General features: G+C 43.7%; 1 protein-coding gene across 8 annotated transcripts in view; it reads right to left on the reverse strand.

Annotated features, from left to right (window-relative positions):
- Positions 1-7,850, reverse strand: part of ttn.2 (titin, tandem duplicate 2) — a 219,318-nt gene extending 211,468 nt beyond the window's left edge. For all 8 annotated transcript variants that reach the window (XM_076874633.1, XM_076874632.1, XM_076874631.1 and 5 more), the window contains exons 1-7: positions 7,598-7,850; positions 2,518-2,621; positions 2,242-2,445; positions 1,003-1,290; positions 753-832; positions 294-505; positions 134-209 (exon numbers count right to left, since the gene is read on the reverse strand). In XM_076874633.1, coding sequence (XP_076730748.1) covers positions 134-209; positions 294-505; positions 753-832; positions 1,003-1,290; positions 2,242-2,445; positions 2,518-2,608 — 951 coding nt within the window. In that variant the 5' untranslated portion in view covers positions 2,609-2,621; positions 7,598-7,850. The remainder of the gene's footprint in view (positions 1-133; positions 210-293; positions 506-752; positions 833-1,002; positions 1,291-2,241; positions 2,446-2,517; positions 2,622-7,597) is intronic.
- Between the last annotated feature and the right edge of the window lie 17,766 nt (positions 7,851-25,616).

Here is a 25,616-nt window from a genome sequence, read left to right on the forward strand (position 1 = left end):
GATGGCACTAATACAGTTAAATACATGGAATATGCAGCGTTTCATGTTTTTTTTGGTATTTGCTGATGAGCAAACTGAAGTCACTGCTACAGCATCTTGACAGTGAAAGTGGACTCCAGATAGATGCTCTGACCTGTTTCCTGGTCATGATGGGAGACTTGACTGGTCGGATGGGAGAAACAGACAGTTTGGTGGATGGAGACACTGGTCTGTAGACGACAACACGTAGATCAGTCAGTTCATGTAGTCAATTTAGATGACCACCTGCCTTCACTGAGATCACATTTGCATACCTGACAGGTGTCGGTGTTGGCCCTTTCACATGTCTGACAGGCGAAGGGGACTGCTGACGTCCTGCCGTCACCTTGGAAACATAGGACGGCGGGGACTTGGAGGTCGGCTTTGGAGGAACCCGTGGGGGGGTTTTGTGAGCCAAATGCTGAGTGATCATTCCTTCTCCTACATGGATCTCCCTCTTAGTGGAGGCCTGGAAACTAGTCTCCACCTTCAAAAGGGGAACATTTTATATTTACTAAGAAATGAGATATGAACATGACCTTTAAACATTAATTCCACACTCTGTTTCTTTTTCATGCATTTTTTTTAGCAGTACTGTCACCATAACATGACAGTCAGGCAGAAGTACCTGAATAATACTGGGAAAAGAAATATTTACTATTTAAGAACTATGCTTTCTACTTTAATCAACTTAAACTCAGATAATTGTTCCCTAGAACACTTGGTTATCTCACCCTCTGTACTCTGCTCTGGGAAGCCGATATTTGGGATGTGGAAACAGTCTTCAGTTTCTTAGCTGGCACAGCTTCCTCACCTGCAACAACAATAAAAATGAAAGTTTAGGTTGATTAATTATGGTAAATTATCATTTAACACATATTAAAAACTGGAGTATTCAATTATTATGAGGATTATGCGTGTCCACATAAAATATTTTGACCAAACTTGACATATTTGAAGAATTAATTAAACTGTGGTGCTTACCCTGAACTAGCAATTCGGCAGTGGAGGTGGCCCGTCCGCTGTTGTTGGTGGCAGTCACAGAATATGTCCCAGAGTCCTCTGGGAAGGCTTCAGCGATCAACAAAGTATACAGGTCTCCATCTTGGAGGATCCTGAAGTCGGCCGAGCTCTGAATCTCGGCCCCTTCTCTGTAGAACTTCACAGCTGGTGTTGGGATTCCTGTCACTCGCACATCCAGCCTCACCTGGCTGCCTTGTCTCACTGTTAAACTCTGAAGTCTTTGAAGGAAATTTGGAGGCGCCGTCTCCACTGCAGAGATAGAAGATTAGCTTGATTTTAATGCTGACCTGCCCTTACCAAGCAGTAACCTAACTAAAAGCACCAAAGACTAATAAACAAAAATGAAGAGTTCTAATCTGGTAACTGCAGTTTACATCCATTTCTGTGCAGATAACAAATCTGCTATAACGACGTGATGCTGTCGTGTCAGTGTGGACCAAAAACACCTGCTATCTCATGAAAAACTGAAAAATGGAAAGAAATTGAACCAGCCTGGTACCAGAAGTGTCTCTGTGTACATAATAAAATGAGTCCTGATGTCTTTTATATTATCGTTAATAAATTAAAATCAACGATTCAGACCTCAGTGGGTTTAAGTTTGTTAATAACTTTATGCAATGATGTGCTGCAACAGCTGCATCTATGCTGAGTTTATCACTGGATTAAGTTACACGACCCCCCCCCCCTGTTAAAGACCAGCAGGATACATTTAGACTGGCACTAACCCACAGAGAGTTTGAGGATCTCATCTAAGATTCACTTTACTGTAGCGTATAGCAACATTAATGATTTGTTTTTGGATGTATTTGTGCCTCTGTTGCTTTTGATGGTATTCCTTTATAATACTGCCATGCTGATACAGCAACGAGCAAGCAGGCAAACTGCAAACTGATAATGGAGATGATGGAGATTTGTACTAGAAAGGTAACGTATAAGAAATGAATGACTTAAATCACGTTGTTCTTGGGCTTTTGCATTTCCACGGTTTTAGAAAACTTGGCCTGTCGGACCTTGAGGTTGAGGTCTGAGAGCAAACCATTCTTTCACGAATGTTTGTAGAAGCAGCCTGAATGCTATAGGAGCCAGTGACTATGTAAGTGATTGGAACGCCTGAATTCAGTGATTTGAATGGGAAAATACTTCAGTGTATTTTTCCTGTGTTTTCCCAGGTCACCGGTGTCCCAGCCTCCCTGCTCTCACCTGTAACGAGGAGTTCAGCGGTGCTTGTGGCTTGTCCAGCTCCGTTCGTGGCTCTAACAGAAAACCTTCCGCTGTGTGCAGCCGTCACAGCAGGAATCCTCAGAACAGCGCGGCCATCGCTGAACAAGATCTGTATACCTGGCAGAGTGGTGGTGGAAAGAACCTGGCCATCGCGGAACCAGCTCACCTCGGGAACTGGAGAACCTGTGGACGACAGAACAGTCACAAATGGTCGGGTTCAACATGTGAGTCGGTTCAGTCTGGAAGCTGTCTTACCACTAATTTGAGCCTCAAACGTCGCGGCACTACCCTCAAGTGCCACGACGCTCTGTAGCGGCTGTGTGAATGTCGGTGCTTGTGTTGACATGTTGGCTGGCACCCTACACACAAATAAGACAAAGACACAGTCAGTGGACACGTCAAACAACATCAACAAATTAGTGCAGCATAAAATGAAACGTCCTTTCAAAGAATTGTTGGCATTACCCGGCAGCACATATCAGTATCACTCCACATCATGCTCGGAAGTGGACATCAGGAGTCAGTCCAGAGAGATAATAAGGTCTACTCTATAAGACTGCTCCAGTTCTAACTATTGTTGTGAGACCTTTGTTTTTAGCTTTTTACAGTTTGGGAGAAAATTAAGGAGTCGTCTTTAACCCTGTAAGACCCAACCCATCAAAAAATAGCCAGCCATGTTTATTAACCCTCATAAACAAATTTTATGATTTTTTGCCAAATCATGTTGTGTATGATATATTTTGTTCTATATTTATTATATATTTTTATCGCATGTCATATATTGGGTGTTTTTGGCAACTTTTTGGTAACAACAATGTTAGACAAAAAAAGAGTTTTGTCCGTAACATTTTGAAATTATGGCAAGTATTGATCATGCTGATGAGATCGAGGTCTCAGAAACTCATTATAGGGTTAAGACTTGAGATTTTCTTAGTTTAACTCACGAGTCCAGATGATTTTTAGAAATAGGCTCTAAATATTTTTGTTTATAGACATAATTCATGGTTTTTACCTTTTTATTGAATTGTCCACAGAGACAGGGCTGTAAAGCACAAATCTAAAGCTAACTTTACCTTTACATTGGAAACAGCAACAAAGGGAGATGACTTTGGGTTTTTTCATGCTGTCAGTCAAACCAGCACGACTTCAGACAAGCTGTCTCTTCCAAAGTTAGTAAGATGGCTTTTACTTCAGTTTGGACATCTCAAAGGGAATCACCACTGCAGCAGAGTTTTACCCAATAATGCAGTGACAGGAGTAATACTGTAACCTTCACATATGAGTCCTATGAGTTTAAGGTGCATTGTGGGTAATATAGGTGATACGAAGAAAGACACATTTGGATGTGCAGAACAACGTTACAAGCATTACGTTCGTCTATAACAGTGGTTCTCAACCCGGGGTCGATCGAACCCTAGGGGTTCGGTGAGTCGATCCCAGGGGTTCGGCAGAGCCTCCACCGTGACATGCACGGCTCATTTTGTGCACCAATAAAAAACATATCTATGTCTTGAATTTGAAAAAAATCACATTTTATTTTTCACAAAAGAGGGGTTCAGTGAATGCGCACATGAAACTGGTGGGGTTCGTTACCTCCAACAAGGTTAAAAACCACTGGTCTATAATCTGAGTGAAAAATATATTTCAGGATGAACCTTTGCATATTCTGTACCAAATACATGTCTTTATATTTCTTATCTGCAAAAATGAAGACATCTTCCTGTGTTTAGGTAACGACCACAGATGAATTAGATCATCTCCACTCAGAATGTCATACAGAGTTTGCCCATCAGACAGTACACAGATACACAGCATCAGTTTTTAAATATTCAGATGTGACCACAACAAATATCTTTCAGCACTCTATGAAACTACACTATCTTTGTCTTCATTAAACTGCATCAAATATCCCACTGCTGCTCACTCCAGTAAATAAAACATATGTAAAAACACAAACAGCTGCATCTGAGGCTCTGTAGATGTTGTGTCCACAGCTTCTCTTTGATGGTTAGTGTGCTGACAGGAACTCTGCTGAGTTTATTTTAGGAGCGACATCCCCAGATGTAGTCCAGGCTCCTGAGAGTCTGGCTGATAAACCACTAGCTGATCAGGCAGATCAGAACACCAGCTTAAAACTGGGAAACTGCTCTCAGGTTTCAGTTCGTTCAGTAGACTGGGCTGTGATTTTATGATAGTTTGCTTTTCCTCAGGGTTTTTATCTAATAATTGAACTTTTTTGTAAAAAATGAAATTGTAAAATTTTACATGTTTACTTTACATATTCTTAAAGGAAAGCCACAGCAGTCGCCTCAAGGTGTTATATAGTGTGAGGCAAAGACCCTTTAATAGCAGTAAAGGCTGTATTTTACAAATGTGACTCTAGCCATTGCTATCAGCCACTTGCATTAACAGGAAGTTTGAAATGAGAAGTTTCTTAGTGCCACTTTCAGATTAATAAAGGCATCTTCCAGCCCACAGTCACAGGCATTATGTCTGAGTTCATGTTTGTAAGGGTGGCTAGCTCACTTAGCATTGCTTCGTCTTGGATTCTCATTCACGAGTGGTGGGAGAGTGGAAGCAAAACAGCTGCTGGTAGTCACCAAACGAATACTGTTGCTGATGCCTGCATTGGAAATGAACTTCTAAACTTCCCGGGCTCAAAAGGAGCCAAATTAGGCAGCTGTTACGTATGACTGCATCCTGCACGTTTCTCAGGTTTATGTCCAACCAGTGGGAAACCCAGCTGGGGGCACCAAGGGGGGCTGGTGCCAATCCCTGGACGGATCACTGCCAACAAAGAGACAAGCAGCAGTTCACACTCTTCCATGATCTTATACTTATTTCCTGAACACGTTTGCTCCAGTCTGAGAATCTTGAGCTGCTTCTGCTCAGCTGTGCTGAGAATCATTAAAGTGATGGTTGGGACCTTCAGTCAACCAATCAATTACCTATTTTAAGTGATATCGACTTTAATAGCAGGAAATTAACTAGGCAACCCCCCTCCCCCACACACATATTTTTCAAGTAACCTATATTTGACAACAGCATAATAAAACTGAAAATTCTGTTTTTGCTGAGCCACCCCCCATGTGGCCACCCCTACGGAAAAACTCTGCAGGTGCCCCTGAACCAGGCTAGTCCCGGATCACGGCAGAAAGTTTAGGAAAAGCACTGAAACTACAGAAACTACAGAGAAAGTGTTTTTCACAGCACCACTCATCAGTCAAATATTACTCTGCTGCTTTAGGAGTGCCTCAGTATCCTTCTGAAGAAGCTAGTAGAAAGAAAAAGTCACACTTACACGAACAACATGGTAAGAATTACATTTGTTTGTCTAACCTGGCTGAATACATTTCCTATTTGAGCTTAATTTTCTTCACATTAATTATAATTAATTCTGTTTCAGGCAACATCAGAAGATGAACGTCAACGATGTGCTTTATATTATTTAGAAACTGTTCACACTATTTAATGAACTGTCAATAAATCAGTAGACTGGAGTCAGCGAGGGCAGTGAAACTTGACCTAGTTTGATTGATCAGCGACATTCCCGTCACACAGGAATTTGTCCCACTGCCTGAAGGGAAAACTTATGGATTTTGTTTGTCTTTATCAGTGTTTCATTCGTTATCAGCAGCATTCACTGGCACTGCTAAGCTCTGCCGGGCGTCTTACTGGCCCTATTTGGTGAAACTGGCTCTGACTGGTCTTGACTGGCACTGGAGTCCTCCTGGATCTGGTCCAGGCCACCTGAGAGTTTTGTCAACTTTACAATGCACAAAGACTGACAGCTGTTGCTGTTGGAGGCATGAAATAACTCCCACTCTGGTTATTAAGGTAATTCAGCTTCAACTTAGCAACTTCAACAGTTGCTGAACTGCAGAGCTGCTTCAGTGACAGACTGCTGCATCCTCGATGCATGAAGGAGCGTTTCTGCAGGTCCTTCCTCCCTGCAGCTGTCAGACTGCACGATCAGAACTGCTCCCAACAAACACAGATGTTTACGTCAGCGCTGTAACTGCACTATCTTATCAACCGGTTCACATTATAACCTGGTTTGCCTCTTATCTGTATTTAATTTTATTTAATTTAATAACGGTACAGCAATCTGTTTTTGGTAACCACTGTCCTCGATGTAAATATGTAAGAAAAACTGTGTATGTTTCTGTCCTGTGTCCTGTGTACTGTTTGTTGTATATGTGTCTTTCTGGCTGCTGTTTTTAAACCTCTTAAGAAACATGTTCTCATCTTTATATCATGTGGAGTAATAATATCATAACAGTTATGATGTGGGACCTACTGAACAATAACAGCATGATATAGCTAAACAGATGAAATGAAACACTGAACATGCACATGATGCACATGATGTCACAGTTCAGAAACTGAGCCCGAGGCAAAGCAAGGGGAGCGTTTATAACACATTAGTTACACTCTCACCCCTCCAGAGTTCAGACTGTTTGGACTGAAACGTTCGTTTGCTGCTCAATTATAATAAGCATAAAAGCAATAATAATGTAAACAATGAATTATTATTATTTTGCAATCATTTCAGCTTTAGAAGCAGAAATAAGATGACTTGCTAATAATTCTTAGGATTATTACGTTTTCTGTGAAACCTGAGTCCTGCTTTCTATTTAACTTTATTCATTTGTATTCATATTATATGCTTTTTATAAACAGTTAAAATAAATTACTTTCCAAAGTAAATATATTTAATGCAACAACAAAACACTTAACTCAGATTTTATGTACTTTTTAAGATTGCAAATCAATGTTCTTGGGCTGTTTCGTTATAGGACACGTCTGGAAACATCTTAAAAGCAATGACAGCGTAAATGAGCCAAATGCAAGAACCTCCACTTGAAAAATAAAACACAAGCTCAAAACATTATATTAACTAAATGATATTAAATTTATTGTAAATACATTTAATAAAACTAAAATACAAACTCGGCTCAGCTGTTGACTATTCTCAAATCTAAAATAAAAGCTTCCTTGAAGTGTTGCTGCAGTCAGTCACCACCACCCCGTGCCCGGGGGTTGGGCGCTAAAGCCAACGACTAAAAATATCACCACCTCCAACCCAACACATCTCAGTTTGATTGACAGGCACCATGTGGCACATATCTGGAGGGGCAACTGATAGCCCTGCTGCTGATTCCCTTAAAAAGCCATCAGCCACTCAGCTGGGATCCAATCTGATGTTCTCAGCGGCTATTCTGGGATGCCCTGCTCTAACCTTCAGCTAAAAAAATATAAAAAGATCACTTTGTCTGGTTCTCCGTTGGAGCTCATTATTCACAACAGTTTAAAAAACTTTAAAGACACTTACTTGTCTGGACAAGGATGCCTGGGAAGCCCAGATTTGGGCGCTCAGCAGGAAATCTAAAATCTTTATCCAGAAAACGGAGTCAGAAAATCCAAAAGGGGAACAGTTGAGCCTCAAAGGAACCCCAAAGAAAAAAACAAAACTACAGGCCTACGCCGCCGTGTAGTTTTGTAGTTTTCCTCGTAACAGCAGTCCCTCCAGCCGAGGCGTCCAGGCTGGGAACGCTGACTCTGCTCAGGGCAGCTGGTCGGCCGAGTGAGGCCTTTATACTGCTGTGACATCACACAGGGCACCACATGACATTGGTCAGCTCTGTACAGCAATGCAGGGGATTGTGGGAGGAAAGGCAGACATTTTGTGCAACTCGTCACACCTGTCAGCTGCTTTACTCAAGGCAGCCTCTTCCTCACTGTATGTGCTTCAAAGAATCAGGAGATTTGTTTGAAAGTTGAGGTGTTACCAAAGTCATCGATAAACTCAATCTGATCATCTGATCAATGCCAACCTTCCACGTTTCTCTGCAGATAGGGTGGGGGCTCATCTGATGGTGACTCAGTAGTATAATACAACGTTTGCTCTTTTATCTCTCGCTAACAAACACCTGGATGTTGATTTTTCTTATCACTATGTGAATGCATTAATGTACTCCACAATCAGTTGAAGAGGCTTTTCAAATGTATTGTATTGATTTTATCTTTGATGTTAAGAATCTCCACCTGCCTAATAGAGTTATTAACCTGGTGTTAAAACTGAGTCTAAAACCTGCTAACGACTAGGATCACAGAGTGAATTTCTTCTTTTTTGTTTCTCATAAGTGAAAGTGAAAATGGTCCGAGTGCGAAGATGCAGATTAGGCTGAAGGGACAGACGACTTTACAAACTAAGAAAAAACTGACTTAAGTAAGTTAGTTGTACAAGTAAACTTGCCAGGTTACTATTGGCAATATTGGCGATTGTTGAGACTTGTGTATTGATTGTTAGCTGTCTGAAAATAATATTTAGTACATGTAGATCAGCGGTCCCCAACCTTTTTTGCACCACGGACCGGTTTATGCCCGACGATATTTTTTGCACGACGGATAAATACAACAAAATAAAACTAGTACCGGTACCGAAAAAAGTAGATTTATTCATAACACACGTGAAAAGACCCAGGAAAACCGAGTTAACGATAAAAACGATAACAAAATAACACTAAAAACCGATAAAAACCCTGAAAACCATACATTTCACACCCGAGCCTCAACTCTCGCGGCCCGGTACCAAACGACTCACTGACCGGTACCGGTCTGTGGCCCGGGGGTTGGGGACCGCTGATGTAGATGATTCCTCCTCTAAAAAAACCTCAAACAAAAAAATAAGTCATTTGTAAAAAATAGCAAACATGCAAACCACAAAGTCAGTCCTATCCACTCTTAGGTCTAGAGTAAATAACTGATTTATTGTCATTTTTAATGTGGATCCAGAGCCTCCTTTGTTGAATCTGGTAGAGCTTCGGACTACGTCCAACATTTTACTGAAAGTTCTGCAAGTAAGAAACAAGAGGTAGAATCAAAATACTGTTGACAAGTTGTAACACTGTTTTGTATCTTTTATTTAGTACTGTGCAATTTTCATCCAGTATCAAACACACTCTTGACATTCTATCACTACACGGCAAGTTCTTGTTACATTTCTCTATAGCTCACCACTTTATATACAGGGAGTGCAGAATTATTAGGCAAATGAGTATTTTGTCCACATCATCCTCTTCATGCATGTTGTCTTACTCCAAGCTGTATAGGCTCGAAAGCCTACTACCAATTAAGCATATTAGGTGATGATACAAAATGGCGCCGGTGAGGTCGGCTGCCGTGCTGGATGCTCTGCCCTAACTTCTCCACTTTTTGCAGTTTTTCGTCACTTTTTGCTATATCTGCGATAATCTTGCATGGGCATCATGCAAAACACACAAATCCGCTACAGTAGAGACATTCTGGTTTCTATTGGTCTGCAATACGCGAACATTTCACCATGTTTAACTCCGGACCCAACCTGGCCAAAGGAGATCCTGAGAGAGAACAAAGGACGCGGCCCTAAGCGACGGCCTCGAGGTAAAAGAGCCGGCATCAGGAACAGGCTACGGGCTCGCGCACACCGCGCACCCATGCCCAGTATCCTGCTAGCCAATATTCAATCCATCGAGAACAAGCTTGATGACCTCAAAGCCAGAATCAAGTTCCTGAGAGACATTCGGGACTGCAACCTCCTCTGCTTCACTGAGACTTGGCTGAACCCAGCGATACCAGACCACGCCGTGCAGCCGACGGGGTTCTTTTCGGTTTACCGCATGGACAGGACAATGGAGTCGGGGAAGAAAAGAGGTGGTGGAGTGTGTTTGATGGTGAACAACAGATGGTGCGACAGCACAAACATCTCCCCACTCACACGCTCTTGCTCGCCCAATCTGGAGCTTTTGATCGTTAAGTGTCGCCCTTTCTATCTCCCTCGGGAATTCACTGCGGTCATTGCCTGCGCTGTTTACATTCCGCCTCACGCGGACTCGGACACTGCCTTATGTGAGCTACATGAGGCTCTCACACATCAACAAACACTTCACCGAGATGCCGCACTCATTGTTATGGGAGATTTTAACAGAGTGAATCTCAAACGGACATTTCACAACCTTCACCAGCACATCAACTGCCCCACCCGGGGCACGAGGACATTAGACCACTGCTACACCCCGTTCAAGAACTGTTACAAGGCTCAGCCCCTGCCGGCATTTGGAAAATCAGACCATGCCGCCATCTTCCTCATGCCTGCTTACAAACAAAGGCTAAAGCAGCAACCACCAATCAGGAGGGAGGTCGCTCGCTGGACGGACCAATCGGTGGCCGCGCTGCAGGACGCACTGGATGACGCAGACTGGGACATGTTTCGGCACAGCTCTGATGACATCAACATGTTTACGGAAGCGGTTGTGGGATTTATCGGGAAACTAGCGGACGACACAGCAGAAAGAACTATCATCCGAACGTTTCCCAACCAGAAGCCGTGGGTGGATAAAAACATCCGCGACGCTCTGAGATCACGCACCGCTGCCTACAATGAAGGGCTTGTCTCCGGTAATATGGACCTATACAAGGCTGCGTCCTACAACGTGCGCAGCGCGGTCCGAAAGGCAAAGCGGAGCTACGGGGAAAAACTAGAGTCACAGCTACGACAGTGCGACTCTAGGAGCCTGTGGAAAGGACTGCGGACTATAACGGACTATAAACGACCAGCTTCTTCAATGATGAATGCAGATGCTTCACTGGCTGATGAGCTGAACACGTTTTATGCTCGCTTCGACGCCGCAGCAATTAAAACAACAAACGGCTGCGCGCGCTCGGAGTGCACCAGTGAAGAAAATGCATTCGTCATCACAGAGCATGCCGTGAGGAACACCTTCAGGAGGGTGAACACCAGGAAGGCAGCAGGACCAGATGCAATCCCTGGCCGGGTCCTTAGAGCCTGCGCTGATCAACTAGCACCGGTGTTCACGGAGATCTTCAACCTCTCCCTGGCCCAAGCTGTGGTTCCCACGTGCTTCAAACGGTCCATTATTTTCCTTGTTCCAAAGAAACAACAGCCCGCTTGCCACAATGACTACCGTCCAGTAGCACTGACTTCAATTGTGATGAAGTGTTTTGAAAGACTGATGAGAGATCACATCACTTCTTCACTTCCTGCCACCATCGACTCACTTCAGTTTGCTTACCGGACTAATCGTTCCACAGACGATGCCATATCTCACCTGCTCCACACATCCCTGAGTCACCTGGACACTGGCAGAGGGAATTATGTTAGGATGCTGTTCGTGGACTACAGTTCAGCATTCAACACAATAATTCCCTCTAAGCTTTTCACCAAGTTGACGGATCTTGGACTCAGCTCATCACTGTGTCAGTGGATCCTCAACTTCCTCACAGACAGACCCCAATCAGTGAGGGTGGGAAAACAAGTCTCCCCCTCCATCTCACTCAGCACTGGAGTGCCTCAGGGCTGTGTTTTAAGCCCCCTGCTGTACTCACTGTACACTTATGACTGTGTAGCCACATCCGACACCACCTCCATTGTCAAGTTTGCTGACGACACTGCTGTTGTGGGCCTGATCTCCGACAACATCGAGACGGCCTACCTGGAGGAGATTAGGAACCTGGAGACCTGGTGCCAGGAGAATAACCTCCTCCTAAACGTCAGCAAGACTAAGGAGCTGATCGTGGACTTCACTACAAAGCAGGCGAGGAATTACAAACCCCTCATCATCAGTGGCACGCCAGTGGAGAGAGTGGACAGTTTCCGATACCTGGGTGTCCACATCACTCAGGACCTGTCATGGTCCTGCCACATCAACAACCTGGTTAAGAAAGCCCGTCAGCGTCTCTTCTTCCTCAGAAGACTTAGAGACTTCCATCTGCCACTGAAGGTGCTCAAGAACTTCTACTCCTGCACCATCGAGAGCGTCCTGACGTCAAACATCTGCACCTGGTTTGGGAACAGCACCAAGCAGGACAGACGAGATCTGCAAAGGGTGGTGCGCTCGGCAGAACGCATCATTCAATCAGAGCTCCCTGACCTGCTGTCCATCTACACCAAGCGGTGCAAGTCCAAAGCTAGGAAGGTTATGATGGACCTCTCCCATCCCAACAATGGACTCTTCTCACTGTTGAGGTCTGGGAAGCGCTTCCGCTCCCTTAAGGCCAAAACAGAGAGAATGAGGAGGAGCTTCTTCCCCCAGGCTATTCGGGGCCTGAACCAGGTGTAGGACTGGACTCTCACACACGTCACCACACGCACCACCACACATTTCCTATAATCCTATAATTCCTATAATTTATAATCCTTATCTTTATAATCTCTTCTGCTATTTGCACATTCTTTACTGTAAATTCCTAAGTTAATTTGTAAATTTTTGTAGTAAATTGTAAATATTGTAAAACTTTTCTTCTGTCATTTAATGGTCGGGCATTGTACAGCTACAAGCATTTCACCCCCATGTCATACTGTGTATGGTTGTGTGTGTGTGACAAATAAAATTTGAATTTGAATTTGAATTTGATGTGCATCTCTGTAATGAGAAGGGGTGTGGTCTAATGACATCAACACCCTATATCAGGTGTGCATAATTATTAGGCAACGTCCTTTCCTTTGGCAAAATGGGTCAAAAGAAGGACTTGACAGGCTCAGAAAAGTCAAAAATAGTGAGATATCTTGCAGAGGGATGCAGCAGTCTCAAAATTGCAAAGCTTCTGAAGCGTGATCATCGAACAATCAAGCGTTTCATTCAAAATAGTCAACAGGGTCGCAAGAAGCGTGTGGAAAAACCAAGGCGCAAAATAACTGCCCATGAACTGAGAAAAGTCAAGCGTGCAGCTGCCAAGATGCCACTTGCCACCAGTTTGGCCATATTTCAGAGCTGCAACATCACTGGAGTGCCCAAAAGCACAAGGTGTGCAATACTCAGAGACATGGCCAAGGTAAGAAAGGCTGAAAGACGACCACCACTGAACAAGACACACAAGCTGAAACGTCAAGACTGGGCCAAGAAATATCTCAAGACTGGTTTTTCTAAGGTTTTATGGACTGATGACATGAGAGTGAGTCTTGATGGGCCAGATGGATGGGCCCGTGGCTGGATTGGTAAAGGGCAGAGAGCTCCAGTCCCACTCAGACGCCAGAAAGGTGGAGGTGGAGTACTGGTTTGGGCTGGTATCATCAAAGATGAGCTTGTGGGGCCTTTTCGGGTTGAGGATGGAGTCAAGCTCAACTCCCAGTCCTACTGCCAGTTTCTGGAAGACACCTTCTTCAAGCAGTGGTACAGGAAGAAGTCTGCATCCTTCAAGAAAAACATGATTTTCATGCAGGACAATGCTCCATCACACGCGTCCAAGTACTCCACAGCGTGGCTGGCAAGAAAGGGTATAAAAGAAGAAAAACTAATGACATGGCCTCCTTGTTCACCTGATCTGAACCCCATTGAGAACCTGTGGTCCATCATCAAATGTGAGATTTACAAGGAGGGAAAACAGTACACCTCTCTGAACAGTGTCTGGGAGGCTGTGGTTGCTGCTGCACGCAATGTTGATGGTGAACAGATCAAAACACTGACAGAATCCATGGATGGCAGGCTTTTGAGTGTCCTTGCAAAGAAAGGTGGCTATATTGGTCGCTGATTTGTTTTTGTTTTTGAATGTCAGAAATGTATATTTGTGAATGTGGAGATGTTATATTGGTGTCACTGGTAAAAATAAATAATTGAAATGGGTATATATTTGTTTTTTGTTAAGTTGCCTAATAATTCTGCACAGTAATAGTCACCTGCACACACAGATATCCCCCTAAAATAGCTCAAACTAAAAACAAACTAAAAACTACTTCCACAAACATTCAGCTTTGATATTAATGAGTTTTTTGGGTTCATTGAGAACATGGTTGTTGTTCAATAATAAAATTATTCCTCAAAAATACAACTTGCCTAATAATTCTGCACTCCCTGTATACTTAGGTACCAACTCAGTGTGGCAGGATGAATGTTATCCCTCGGTCCAACCCACTTTCAGCCTGGCCCATTAGGGGGCGCTGGTATAAATAGTGGCCATTTGAGTGTCTCTGCATTGCTTGCCTGTGATCTCCTTTTTGGTCACCTGACTTCCTCGGGGTGGTAGAGATCGTTTGTGGGTTACTCCTCTAAAGTCTCCATCGCGGCTGGTCGTAGCTATAGAAGCCTCCTCTGAGCTATTCTGCTTACATTCTATGACCCGGCTTACTTGGTACGTAATCAACTTTTGTTACGCTCTCTGCCTTCTATTGTTCTTTTATAGTAATTATTTATTATGTTTCGCAGGAAGTGTGGGCCTTAGTTTTGCGCCAAGCTACGTGAACTGAAGTGCTGCTGTTTTGCCTTGCTGTGCTTTTACCGTCTGTTCCCGTTGTGAGAATTCTTCCCTGCTGCTGTCAGCTTTTACAGTGGACGTCGGCGTGGACAACGGCCATATGCATGCCGGTTATCGGAGTCAGCTGGCGTGCATATTAATTGACTGTTAACTTATCGTCGTGTGGACGGCAAGTTGGAGCAGTACGGTGATTCCGTTTGCTCCAGATTTTAGAGTTTTATCCAGATTGTATGTTGTTTTATTGCTTTTGATTTGTAGTTTGGAATTTTGTTACACCACTGGTGGGAGGCCCTTTTTCTAGCTGTAGATCACCAGTGTGGTCCTGCAGTTGGGTTATCCCCCGGTGCTACACATTAGTTTGTTGTAATATATTAAAATTTTCTTTGTTTCTTTTTATTCAGATGCGGAGTGCCGACGTGGAGGAGACTAGGGTGCCTTGGTGGTGGGATCCCTTGAGTGTACACACCTGCCTTGTTTAGTTTATTAGTGTGAGTGTGTGTGTGTGATAGTGTGCTGCACTTGTGTTTTGGGTGTGTTTTCTTTCTTTAGTTTGTGTGTGGCATCCCTGCCCCTCCACTGGTAAGCCTCAGCTCTGAATACCTTTTTAAGCATATTTGTATTTGAATATTTATGATTGTGCTTTTATATGGTGTTTTAAATAATTATTAATAAATTGTGAATTTGTTGATCATTGAACATCGTCTCTGGACTGAGTATAGCGAACCTAAGTGCCTTTCTGGTGATTTAGTGTTACTTTCAGTATTCTCTGGGTGAAATTCCCAGGGTGGCGTTGTCTTTTTAAAACTGCAAAGAGTATTTACTTTATACCCCATCCTCGTCTCGCCACAAACTTGGCGTTGTTGTCGACAGGATATACTCTTTAAAACAGAGACGTGTGTTCTTCTTTTTTTGTTTGGTGTAACGTAAATTGTTTTTTTTATATTATTTTGTACAGAATAAAGGCAAAGCAGCAGCTACTTTGGTGTGGGATTTCACAGCTGTGTTACAGAGATGGAGGAAGAGTTACAGGAACTCAGGGACTTGATCGCGCAGCTGAAAGCAGACAATGAGAGGCTGCGTCAGGAGAGGGCTGTTGGGTCAGGTACTAGTGCTACACCTTCTACTTCAACTGCATCATCTGTTAACCCCCCAACGGCTGGTGTCTCTGTAGCAGAGAGACTAGTTTTTGTGCCCCGTGACAGAAAGTGCCCTATGTTTAGAGGAAAATCAGGTATAGGGTTGAATGAATGGTTGGAGGAAATAGAAGGTTGTGCTAGAGCACGTCATTTGTCTTTGGCTGATAAAGCATTTTTCCTGTTTGACCACCTAGAAGGGGAAGCACGTGAGGAGATCAAATATCGCTCTAGTGCAGAGAGGACTGATCCTGCTAAGATAATCACTATATTGCAAGAACTGTATGGCTGTTCAGACTCCTATGTAGCATTGCAGGAAGCTTTCTTCTCTAGAAAACAGCAGGAAAGTGAGACACTGCAAGAGTTTTCCCTCGCTCTCTTGGGTCTTATGGAAAAAGTTAAATCGAGTGCCCCCAATGGCATGCCCAATGCTGACGTTTTATTAAGAGATCAATTTGTTGAACAGGTCTTAGATAGTACCTTGCGGCGGGAGTTAAAGCAGCTAGTAAGGAGGCAGCCAACACTGACATTGCTGGAGATTAGAGGGGAAGCTATTAGGTGGGAACGTGAAGGGTTGCCTAGTGGCGTTAGGCATAGAAGCAGTTCTGTCCCTTCTGTTTATGGCATTCAGTATGGGGTCCATAGCGGTCCCTCAGGAATAGCTCAGTCTACCCATTTGTCTGAGATGAGCGAGATGAAGGAATTGTTAAAGCGCCAGCAGGAGCAACTTAATCAGCTCACTCAGAGCATTGCTCGATTGCAGGGCCCCCATCGAATGCCTCGCTCAGGACGGGGCGACTCCATTATATGCCGTCGTTGTCAGCAACCTGGACATTTTGCTCGGGAGTGTGATGGGGAACGCGTCCCTCGTTCCCGGCCTCCTTCGCAGGCCCCTCTGCATAATCGCAGGCACTCTCCTTTAAATACGGCTTCGGAAAACTAGCACCCTCCGTATTGCCGAGCCACAGTTCGGGTGGGGTGTCTATTGGCTCAAGGGTTGCTTCTAATGGTCCAGAGGCAGTCTCCAAATTAATTTCATCCTGTCCTCATATAGATGTGGACATGGGCGGTATAAAAGTACCTTGTTTGGTTGATACGGGGTCCATGGTCTCCACCATTACTGAAAGTTTTTTCCGCCAGCATTTTGAGTCCTGGGGTCAAGAGCGTCTCCAAGCTTGTCATTGGTTGCAGCTTAAAGCGGCTAATGGGTTGTCCATTCCTTACCTTGGCTATATCGAGCTAAGTGTAGAGCTCTGTGACAAGTTTCTTCCACAGTGTGGCGTGTTGGTCGTTAAAGATCCTCCAGGTGCAGGACCTTCCACGGTTCCGGGTGTATTGGGGATGAATGTCATTCGGAAGTGTTACCACGAGCTTTTTGGGCAACACGGTGAAGCATTGTTTAGTTTGGGCTTTGTCACCGAGGCCCCTAAACCCCTTGTGCAGGCGCTGCAAAAGTGCCATGATGTTAGTATAAGAGCCCCACTGGATTTGTCTGGCCATGTGAGAGTGAGGGGTAAGCGAGCATGTTGCATTCCGGGTGGTGTAATGAAAGTAGTGGCCGCCACCTGTTCGGAGCAATATTCAGGTGCCACCGTGTTATTTGAATCTAATGATGTTAACTTGCCTGCTGGACTTTTAGCGTCCCCTGCATTGGTTCGAGTGGTTAGAGGTACTGCATACATACCAGTTGTTAATGTAGGGACCACGGCGGTCTTGCTTCACCCCAGGACCGTTATAGGGACCCTGGAAGATGTTCATGTGGTCAGTTTGCCCGCTGGTGTGACAGAAATACCCCCTAACGTAGCCACAATGGCATCTCACACCGCCACTCCTACTGTGCAGGATCAGATGGAAGGGATTGATTTGTCTAAACTGTCAGCAGAGGAACAGGGACAGGTGAGGTCTCTCCTTAAGAAATACAGCTCTGTCTTTTCTGCTCATGATACTGATTTGGGTTGCACTAACTTGATCTCCCATGACATTCCACTCTTAGACGATATCCCTGTGCGGCAGCGTTACAGGCGCATCCCCCCTTCAGAGTACGAGGTTGTGAAAGAGCATATTAACCAGTTGTTAGGGGCCAAGGTGATTAGAGAGAGTAGCAGCCCCTATGCTTCTCCCATTGTGCTCGTTAAGAAGAAGGATGGCAGCCCGCGCATGTGTGTTGATTATCGGCAACTGAACAACAAGACAAGGAAAGATGCATTCCCCCTGCCGCGCATTGAAGAATCCTTAGATGCGCTGACTGGTGCCCGTTGGTTTTCCACCATGGATTTAGCAAGTGGCTATAATCAGGTCCCAGTTACGGAAGAGGATAGGCCCAAGACTGCCTTCTGTACTCCTTTCGGCCTATTTGAATGGAACCGAATGCCATTTGGGCTCTGTAATGCCCCTAGCACCTTCCAGAGACTAATGCAACGCCTTTTCGGTGATCAACAGTGCCAGTCTCTGCTTCTCTATCTTGATGACATTGTAATCTTTTCATCAACAGTATCGCAACATCTTGAGCGGCTGGATGTGGTGCTAGGTCGGCTTCAGCAGGAAGGTTTAAAAGCCAAGCTTGCCAAATGTGCCTTTTTCCAGCGGGAGGTTCGCTACCTAGGCCATGTCATCTCCGATCAAGGTGTCTCTACGGACCCTAGCAAGGTGGAAGTGGTGGCTAACTGGCAGCCTCCTAAGACTGTTTCGGAACTACGCTCCTTCCTTGGGTTTGCCAGCTATTATCGCCGTTTTGTGGAGGGTTTTGCCAAGTTGGCGGCACCTCTGCATAGACTGGTGGCAGAGTGGGGAGGCAGAAAATCAAAGAAGAGGTCAGAGCATGGTGTCGCGGAGAACTGGACTGCAGAGTGTGCTCAAAGTTTTGAGGCATTAAAGACTAAGCTGACGACAGCACCAGTGCTGGCTTATGCAGATTTCTCTTTGCCTTTTATTTTAGAAGTGGATGCCAGCCATGCCGGCCTAGGGGCAGTGCTTTCCCAGGAGCAGGGAGGTAAAGTGAGGCCAATAGCCTATGCCAGTCGGGGTTTGAGGCCCCCTGAGCGCAATATGCTAAATTATAGCTCCATGAAGCTGGAGTTTTTGGCACTTAAGTGGGCCATGACTGAGAAATTTAGAGAGTACTTGTTGGGCCACAAGTGTATTGTTTACACCGACAACAATCCTCTTAGTCACTTGTCTTCTGCTAAACTTGGGGCTACTGAACAGCGCTGGGCAGCTCAGCTCGCTTCGTTTGACTTTGACTTAAAGTACAGGTCAGGAAGGAGTAATAAGAATGCAGACGCTTTATCTCGCCAGCATCCACCTGATCCTCAGGAGATTAAAGCCATGGTTCCTGGTACAGCCTTGCCTGGACCTCTTCAACAAGCCTTGCGGCTGGGACCAGCTGAGGTATCACAAGCTGCCATTACAGTTTTGCCCCATCTCACTACTCCTGATCTTCATACCCTCCAACAGGTCGACCCAGTGATAAAAGAGATCTTGGTGTTCTGGAGACGGAAGCAGCGACCCAGCTTTGAGGAGCGGCAGCAGCTTGCTCCACCTGCTCTGGTGCTGCTACGACAATGGGATCGTCTGATTGAAAGGGAAGGAGTTCTGTATCGTCAGGTTCATCGCCCTGACGGTGCCGAGGTGGTACTTCAGCTTTTGCTGCCTAGTGCACTGATTGAGCAGGTGTTGATTCATGTTCATCAGGACCATGGCCATCAAGGGGTGGAAAGGACCCTAGCGCTTCTCCGCTCACGGTGCTACTGGCCCGGTATGTCTGCTGAGGTAGCTCGTTGGTGTCAGAGATGCGAACGTTGCCAAGTTGCAAAAGACACCCAACCAGCAGCTCAAAGTTTCATGGGACATTTGTTGGCTTCTCGACCAAATGAAATCTTGGCCATTGATTTCACCTTGCTCGAACCTTCCCGGAATGGGCTGGAGAACGTTTTGGTGATGACTGATGTTTTCAGCAAGTATACATTGGCTGTCCCCACTCGTGACCAATGTGCTGCTACAGTGGCCCAGGTTCTCGTGACTGAGTGGTTTTCGAAGTTTGGTGTACCAGCGCGTATCCATTCCGATCAGGGTCGTAACTTTGAAAGCTCCCTGATCCAGCAGCTCTGCAGGTTTTATGGTATCGAGAAGTCCCACACTACTCCTTATCATCCGGCTGGAAATGGTCAGTGTGAACGTTTTAATAGGACTTTGCACAATTTGTTGCGGACCCTGCCAGTATCCAGAAAAAGAGACTGGAATGTATGTTTGCCCCAGTTACTCTACTGTTATAATACCACTCCCCATCAGGCTACTGGGGAAACCCCATTCTTATTGATGTTTGGGCAAGAACCCAGGTTGCCAGTGGACTTTCTGTTGGGCAGAGTACCGGACCCCATCAGTGGAGATGTGCACGAGTGGATTCAGGAGCATCAAGCCCGGCTACAGGTTGTACACGAAGGAGCCAAGGAACGATTGCAATTGGCTGCCGACCGCAGAAAGAGGCACCATGACAAAAAGGTGAAAGAGGCACCATTGAACGACGGCCAGTTGGTGTTCCTGCGCGATCTGAGTGGAAGAGGGAGATGTAAAATCCAAGATCGATGGAAACCCGTGGTATATAGAATCCTGAAGGCACCTAAAGGAGGTGGGGCAGTATATACCATTGCACCTGCAGATGATCCCAGCAGTGTGAAGCATGTTCATCGTACCTTGTTGAAGGCTGTGGTAACGGCAGCTACACCATCAGAAGGGCCTGCTCCAAGCAGTAGCTCACATGGCCCAGAAATATCCTCCCCAGAACCAGGACATGACTCATCATGTGACAGTGACCTGTTATTCCTGAGCATAGGAGCTCCTCAAGTAAATGTTTCACCATCTTACAGCCCAGTGGCAGTGATTCCAAGTAGCCCTGAGTTGTTGCTTCCACCAGAAGACCGAACTTCCGATGTTCCAGCCACTGGTACAGTTACTCAGAGTGTAGCACCAGTTCCATCTAGCTCTCTTCCTGCTCTCTCTACGAGTTCTGATACAAGAAATGTGGTGGTGCGAAAAACAACCCGGTCCACAGCTGGCCAGCATTCAAACATCCATCATCTCCCAAGACCAACAGGGGAGGTGGCACAAGGGGCTGCTAACTCTATTTCTGAGCCTAGGGTACATGCTGTCTCTGCATTTTTTAGGCCTTGGGACTAATCTGGGTGTCTTTGTAATTCATCGTCGGGGCGACGATGCAAGAAGGAGGGGTAGAATGTGGCAGGATGAATGTTATCCCTCGGTCCAACCCACTTTCAGCCTGGCCCATTAGGGGGCGCTGGTATAAATAGTGGCCATTTGAGTGTCTCTGCATTGCTTGCCTGTGATCTCCTTTTTGGTCACCTGACTTCCTCGGGGTGGTAGAGATCGTTTGTGGGTTACTCCTCTAAAGTCTCCATCGCGGCTGGTCGTAGCTATAGAAGCCTCCTCTGAGCTATTCTGCTTACATTCTATGACCCGGCTTACTTGGTACGTAATCAACTTTTGTTACGCTCTCTGCCTTCTATTGTTCTTTTATAGTAATTATTTATTATGTTTCGCAGGAAGTGTGGGCCTTAGTTTTGCGCCAAGCTACGTGAACTGAAGTGCTGCTGTTTTGCCTTGCTGTGCTTTTACCGTCTGTTCCCGTTGTGAGAATTCTTCCCTGCTGCTGTCAGCTTTTACAGTGGACGTCGGCGTGGACAACGGCCATATGCATGCCGGTTATCGGAGTCAGCTGGCGTGCATATTAATTGACTGTTAACTTATCGTCGTGTGGACGGCAAGTTGGAGCAGTACGGTGATTCCGTTTGCTCCAGATTTTAGAGTTTTATCCAGATTGTATGTTGTTTTATTGCTTTTGATTTGTAGTTTGGAATTTTGTTACACCACTGGTGGGAGGCCCTTTTTCTAGCTGTAGATCACCAGTGTGGTCCTGCAGTTGGGTTATCCCCCGGTGCTACACATTAGTTTGTTGTAATATATTAAAATTTTCTTTGTTTCTTTTTATTCAGATGCGGAGTGCCGACGTGGAGGAGACTAGGGTGCCTTGGTGGTGGGATCCCTTGAGTGTACACACCTGCCTTGTTTAGTTTATTAGTGTGAGTGTGTGTGTGTGATAGTGTGCTGCACTTGTGTTTTGGGTGTGTTTTCTTTCTTTAGTTTGTGTGTGGCATCCCTGCCCCTCCACTGGTAAGCCTCAGCTCTGAATACCTTTTTAAGCATATTTGTATTTGAATATTTATGATTGTGCTTTTATATGGTGTTTTAAATAATTATTAATAAATTGTGAATTTGTTGATCATTGAACATCGTCTCTGGACTGAGTATAGCGAACCTAAGTGCCTTTCTGGTGATTTAGTGTTACTTTCAGTATTCTCTGGGTGAAATTCCCAGGGTGGCGTTGTCTTTTTAAAACTGCAAAGAGTATTTACTTTATACCCCATCCTCGTCTCGCCACATCAGCATTGTTTAAACATTTCTGTGTTTTTCTTGCATCATGATGAAATCATACTGAATTACCTGCTGCAGGTTTTCTGCAAGTCATTCACCAAAGGGTCACGAGGTCACAAGTGCAGTCTGTGAGCATATTTTCCTTTGGTTCTTTCAATTTCATTGTAGGTCTTTTTTTGCTTGTCCAACATTTTTACTAACACTTCCCTAATTTTTCTTGCCCGAGTCCTGCACCTTTCTATCAGTCTTTATTTATTTTTTATTTTTCTAGTAAAAGATCAAACATTTTAATGGCTACAAGAAGGAAGAAATAAAAATGTGTGTGGCAGGTTGTGGTTCTGTTGGTTACTGCCCAAGAAACTCCAAGTTTCAGTTTTCAGAATTTAATGATTGGACTTGTTTTCCAGCTTAATAACTTATACCTCAGCCTCCTGATCGGTTATGGGGTTTCATAGGGTTAATGTAATGTAAATCACTGGAGCTATTAGTTTTGTATGTTCTACTAAATAGTAGAGTCAGATAATTCATTTTTTAATTTCCTCATATTGTTTTTAGATCGTACAGGCCGAGAATGATCTACAGCTGCAAGATGCAGTTGCACAGGCAGCCAGCTTGATCAGTCTTGCTGGTCACAATGTTTGCATAACACTTCAAAACAAACAAGAAACTGCTCACTGGTATGTCCTTCAACGGACCCGTGCACCTTTTGAAAGGCATGTCTAAACACATACTGTCATGGTAAAAAATTAAGCCTGTCAAACTAAAGTCATTGTGTTGTGAAACAATGGTATTAGCCTGTTTGGGTGGTACAGGTCTGTAGCGCTCCATTCTAGTACAGTTCATAACAAAACAGATATCTTTCATTCATGAGATTAAAATTCACATAAAACGTTGTATCTGTGCCGATGTAGGCATGTGTTTAAATATGTAAATAAAAATAGATTCAAACTGAGTAGCATTTGGGTTGACTGCAGACTGACGGAAAAGGTATAAGATAAGATAAGATAAGATTTTATTAATCCCTCGGGTGGGTTCCTCTGGGAAATTCGGTTTCCAAAAAGCACAGCACCGACAGAAGTTACAGAGTTACAGAATATTATATATATACACACACACACACATATATAAATACAGAGACAAATATAAATAAAATATACGAAGGGGATAAATAGAATAAATAGGAATAAAAATAAAAATAAAAATGCCAATGTATGCCAATGGAACAAGAGACCAGATGTATTTGAAAGCAATGTGTCACTTTTACTCCAGTTCATGACAGGTCCCTGTGTGTCATGTTTCAGCTCAGTTGCTCCATGTATAGGCATTCGTTATCTGTATCTGAGACAGTCTGGCCCTGTAAGGGGGAAAATGTTCTTCACCTCTGATACAGCAGTCCACAGGGAAGCAAAATGTAATTAGTTCAGAAATTTCTCTTAATAAAACCTCAAAACCTCTTGTTATGATACAGGTTCCAAATCCCATCAAATACAAATATAATAATAGTAATATAAAATACAATTTGATTTTGTTTTATTTTGGCTAGGTTCAGAGATGGCTTGAGGTCTGTAGCTCTCCTAGATGCTCTACAGACATACCCTCTTCAGATGAAGTGTCTTTTCGTGAAAGCTGGAATGGCTCTGAGAGCAACTGATAGGGAGAATCTATTCCAGATCATTCACTCCGATCGAGGGAGTAATGCACTACGAGTGCCGGACTCTGGCTTTCTGGCAAGACTATCTTCAGGAGGCAGAATGTGAGTTTACTATTTGGCACATTGTTTGACCATAAATCAAAATTCTCACTTTTGTGCAGCAGCATCATGAAATCACAGACATAGACGCCATAACAAAAAAGGTAGATAGATGGTACCGATGCAAGTGCTGGGTTTACAACATTGTATCCAAATGTGATTTCAGTTTGACTTCAGTGTATTAACAGGATAAATAAATAACAGGATAAATAGGAGGATAACTAAATAAATAAATTATTACCAATCCTGTGTACTGAGTACTAATAATAGGCTATTTCTGCATCCACGTACATTTAATGTTGTGGTCTTCACTAACTTCTTTTTTTGACATTGTGGTTTTACTGTATAGCCTAAATAAGCTTCATGTGTGTCTTTCAAATTACAGTTTAATTTTAAAAAAATATACATGTTTCACTTTTGATTTAATCTTTTGGTAATTTAATGTATCTGTACATCAACATCTTAGTCAGAATCTCATTATCATTTTGTATTTTTCTATCTTATAGTTGAAAGTGATGTCTCTTTGGAAGATATTCTTGTTTTCTGCACTGGATGTGACAGCATACCAGCCCTGGGTTTCTCTCCAAAGCCAAGCCTTGAGTTCGTCACTAACTGCAGATTTCCAGTGGCCAATACTTGTGAAAATATCCTTCGTATACCAGTTCATGCAGTCTACACTACTTTCAAATCAGACATGGATTTTGCAATACGGAATTCACCAGGATTTGGAAGAGCATGATGTGTTTTCTTAAGGATTGGTGACATGATGAGGATTTGGTTTTTTTTTTCTATTTTGCATATGCATTTTTTATTTTCCTTTTTTTGTTAATGTTGTTAACCCGCATCAGAGTACACCCTGGACAGCAGTAGGACTGTATAGCCTAAATAAGCTTCATGTGTGTCTTTCAAATTACAGCTTAAATACCAGTTCATGCAGTGTACACTACTTTCAAATCAGACATGGATTTGATAAGCCGAAGAGAATGGATGGAATAATTTTGTTTCAGTTTATACATGTGAGGCATTTTTTGTTTTGTGATTGTAGTTAATTAGTTTTCCTGCTTATATGGCATGTTTTGTCTCTGATATGTAGTTCTAAATAAATTCAAACGGCATTTAGGACGTTTTTTACTCACCTTATGTCTCTACCACGATGTTATTTCTCTCTCCAACAACATAGGTTACAATTACATTAGCATGACCAATTATGCAAATTAGGCGATGACGTCATTTGGCGACTTCTAGCGACTTTTAGGACAGCCAATAGCGATTTTCCTTACTGAGGAGTTGGCAACACTGGGTGGAAAGACAGTATCTCCAACACTGGCAGCAAAGTTGTCTATAAATGTGACAGACATTGGTTTGGTCAAACCTGGTTATGTTACAGGTTGAAATGTGAACATTATATCACACTATATGACATTACAATCTTATCAAATTATTATATGTTGTCAAAGTATTATAAACAATAATAATAATAATAATGATAATAAACATAACCTGGTTTGCAGGGAGTGTTTTAAGGATTTTGTTTGCATATTTTACTATACTACTTGATAACACAGGCTCATTGTAGATTGTTTGGGTTTTTTTCCCCCTCTTTCATTTGTGTTTTTTTAAGACCAGCCCTATTACTGCAGAATATTATTTCCTTCCTCTGGGTACTAGAAATACACAAATGAAGGGTTCTGTGTTCCTACTTTTTATGTAATTTGTGTCTTTAAAAAAAGAGTTTAAAGAGTTTAAAATGTGTAACATATTTTATTTAATGAATGAAT

This window comes from Maylandia zebra, linkage group LG16 (genome assembly GCF_041146795.1).
Source record: "Maylandia zebra isolate NMK-2024a linkage group LG16, Mzebra_GT3a, whole genome shotgun sequence".
NCBI lineage: Eukaryota > Metazoa > Chordata > Actinopteri > Cichliformes > Cichlidae > Maylandia > Maylandia zebra.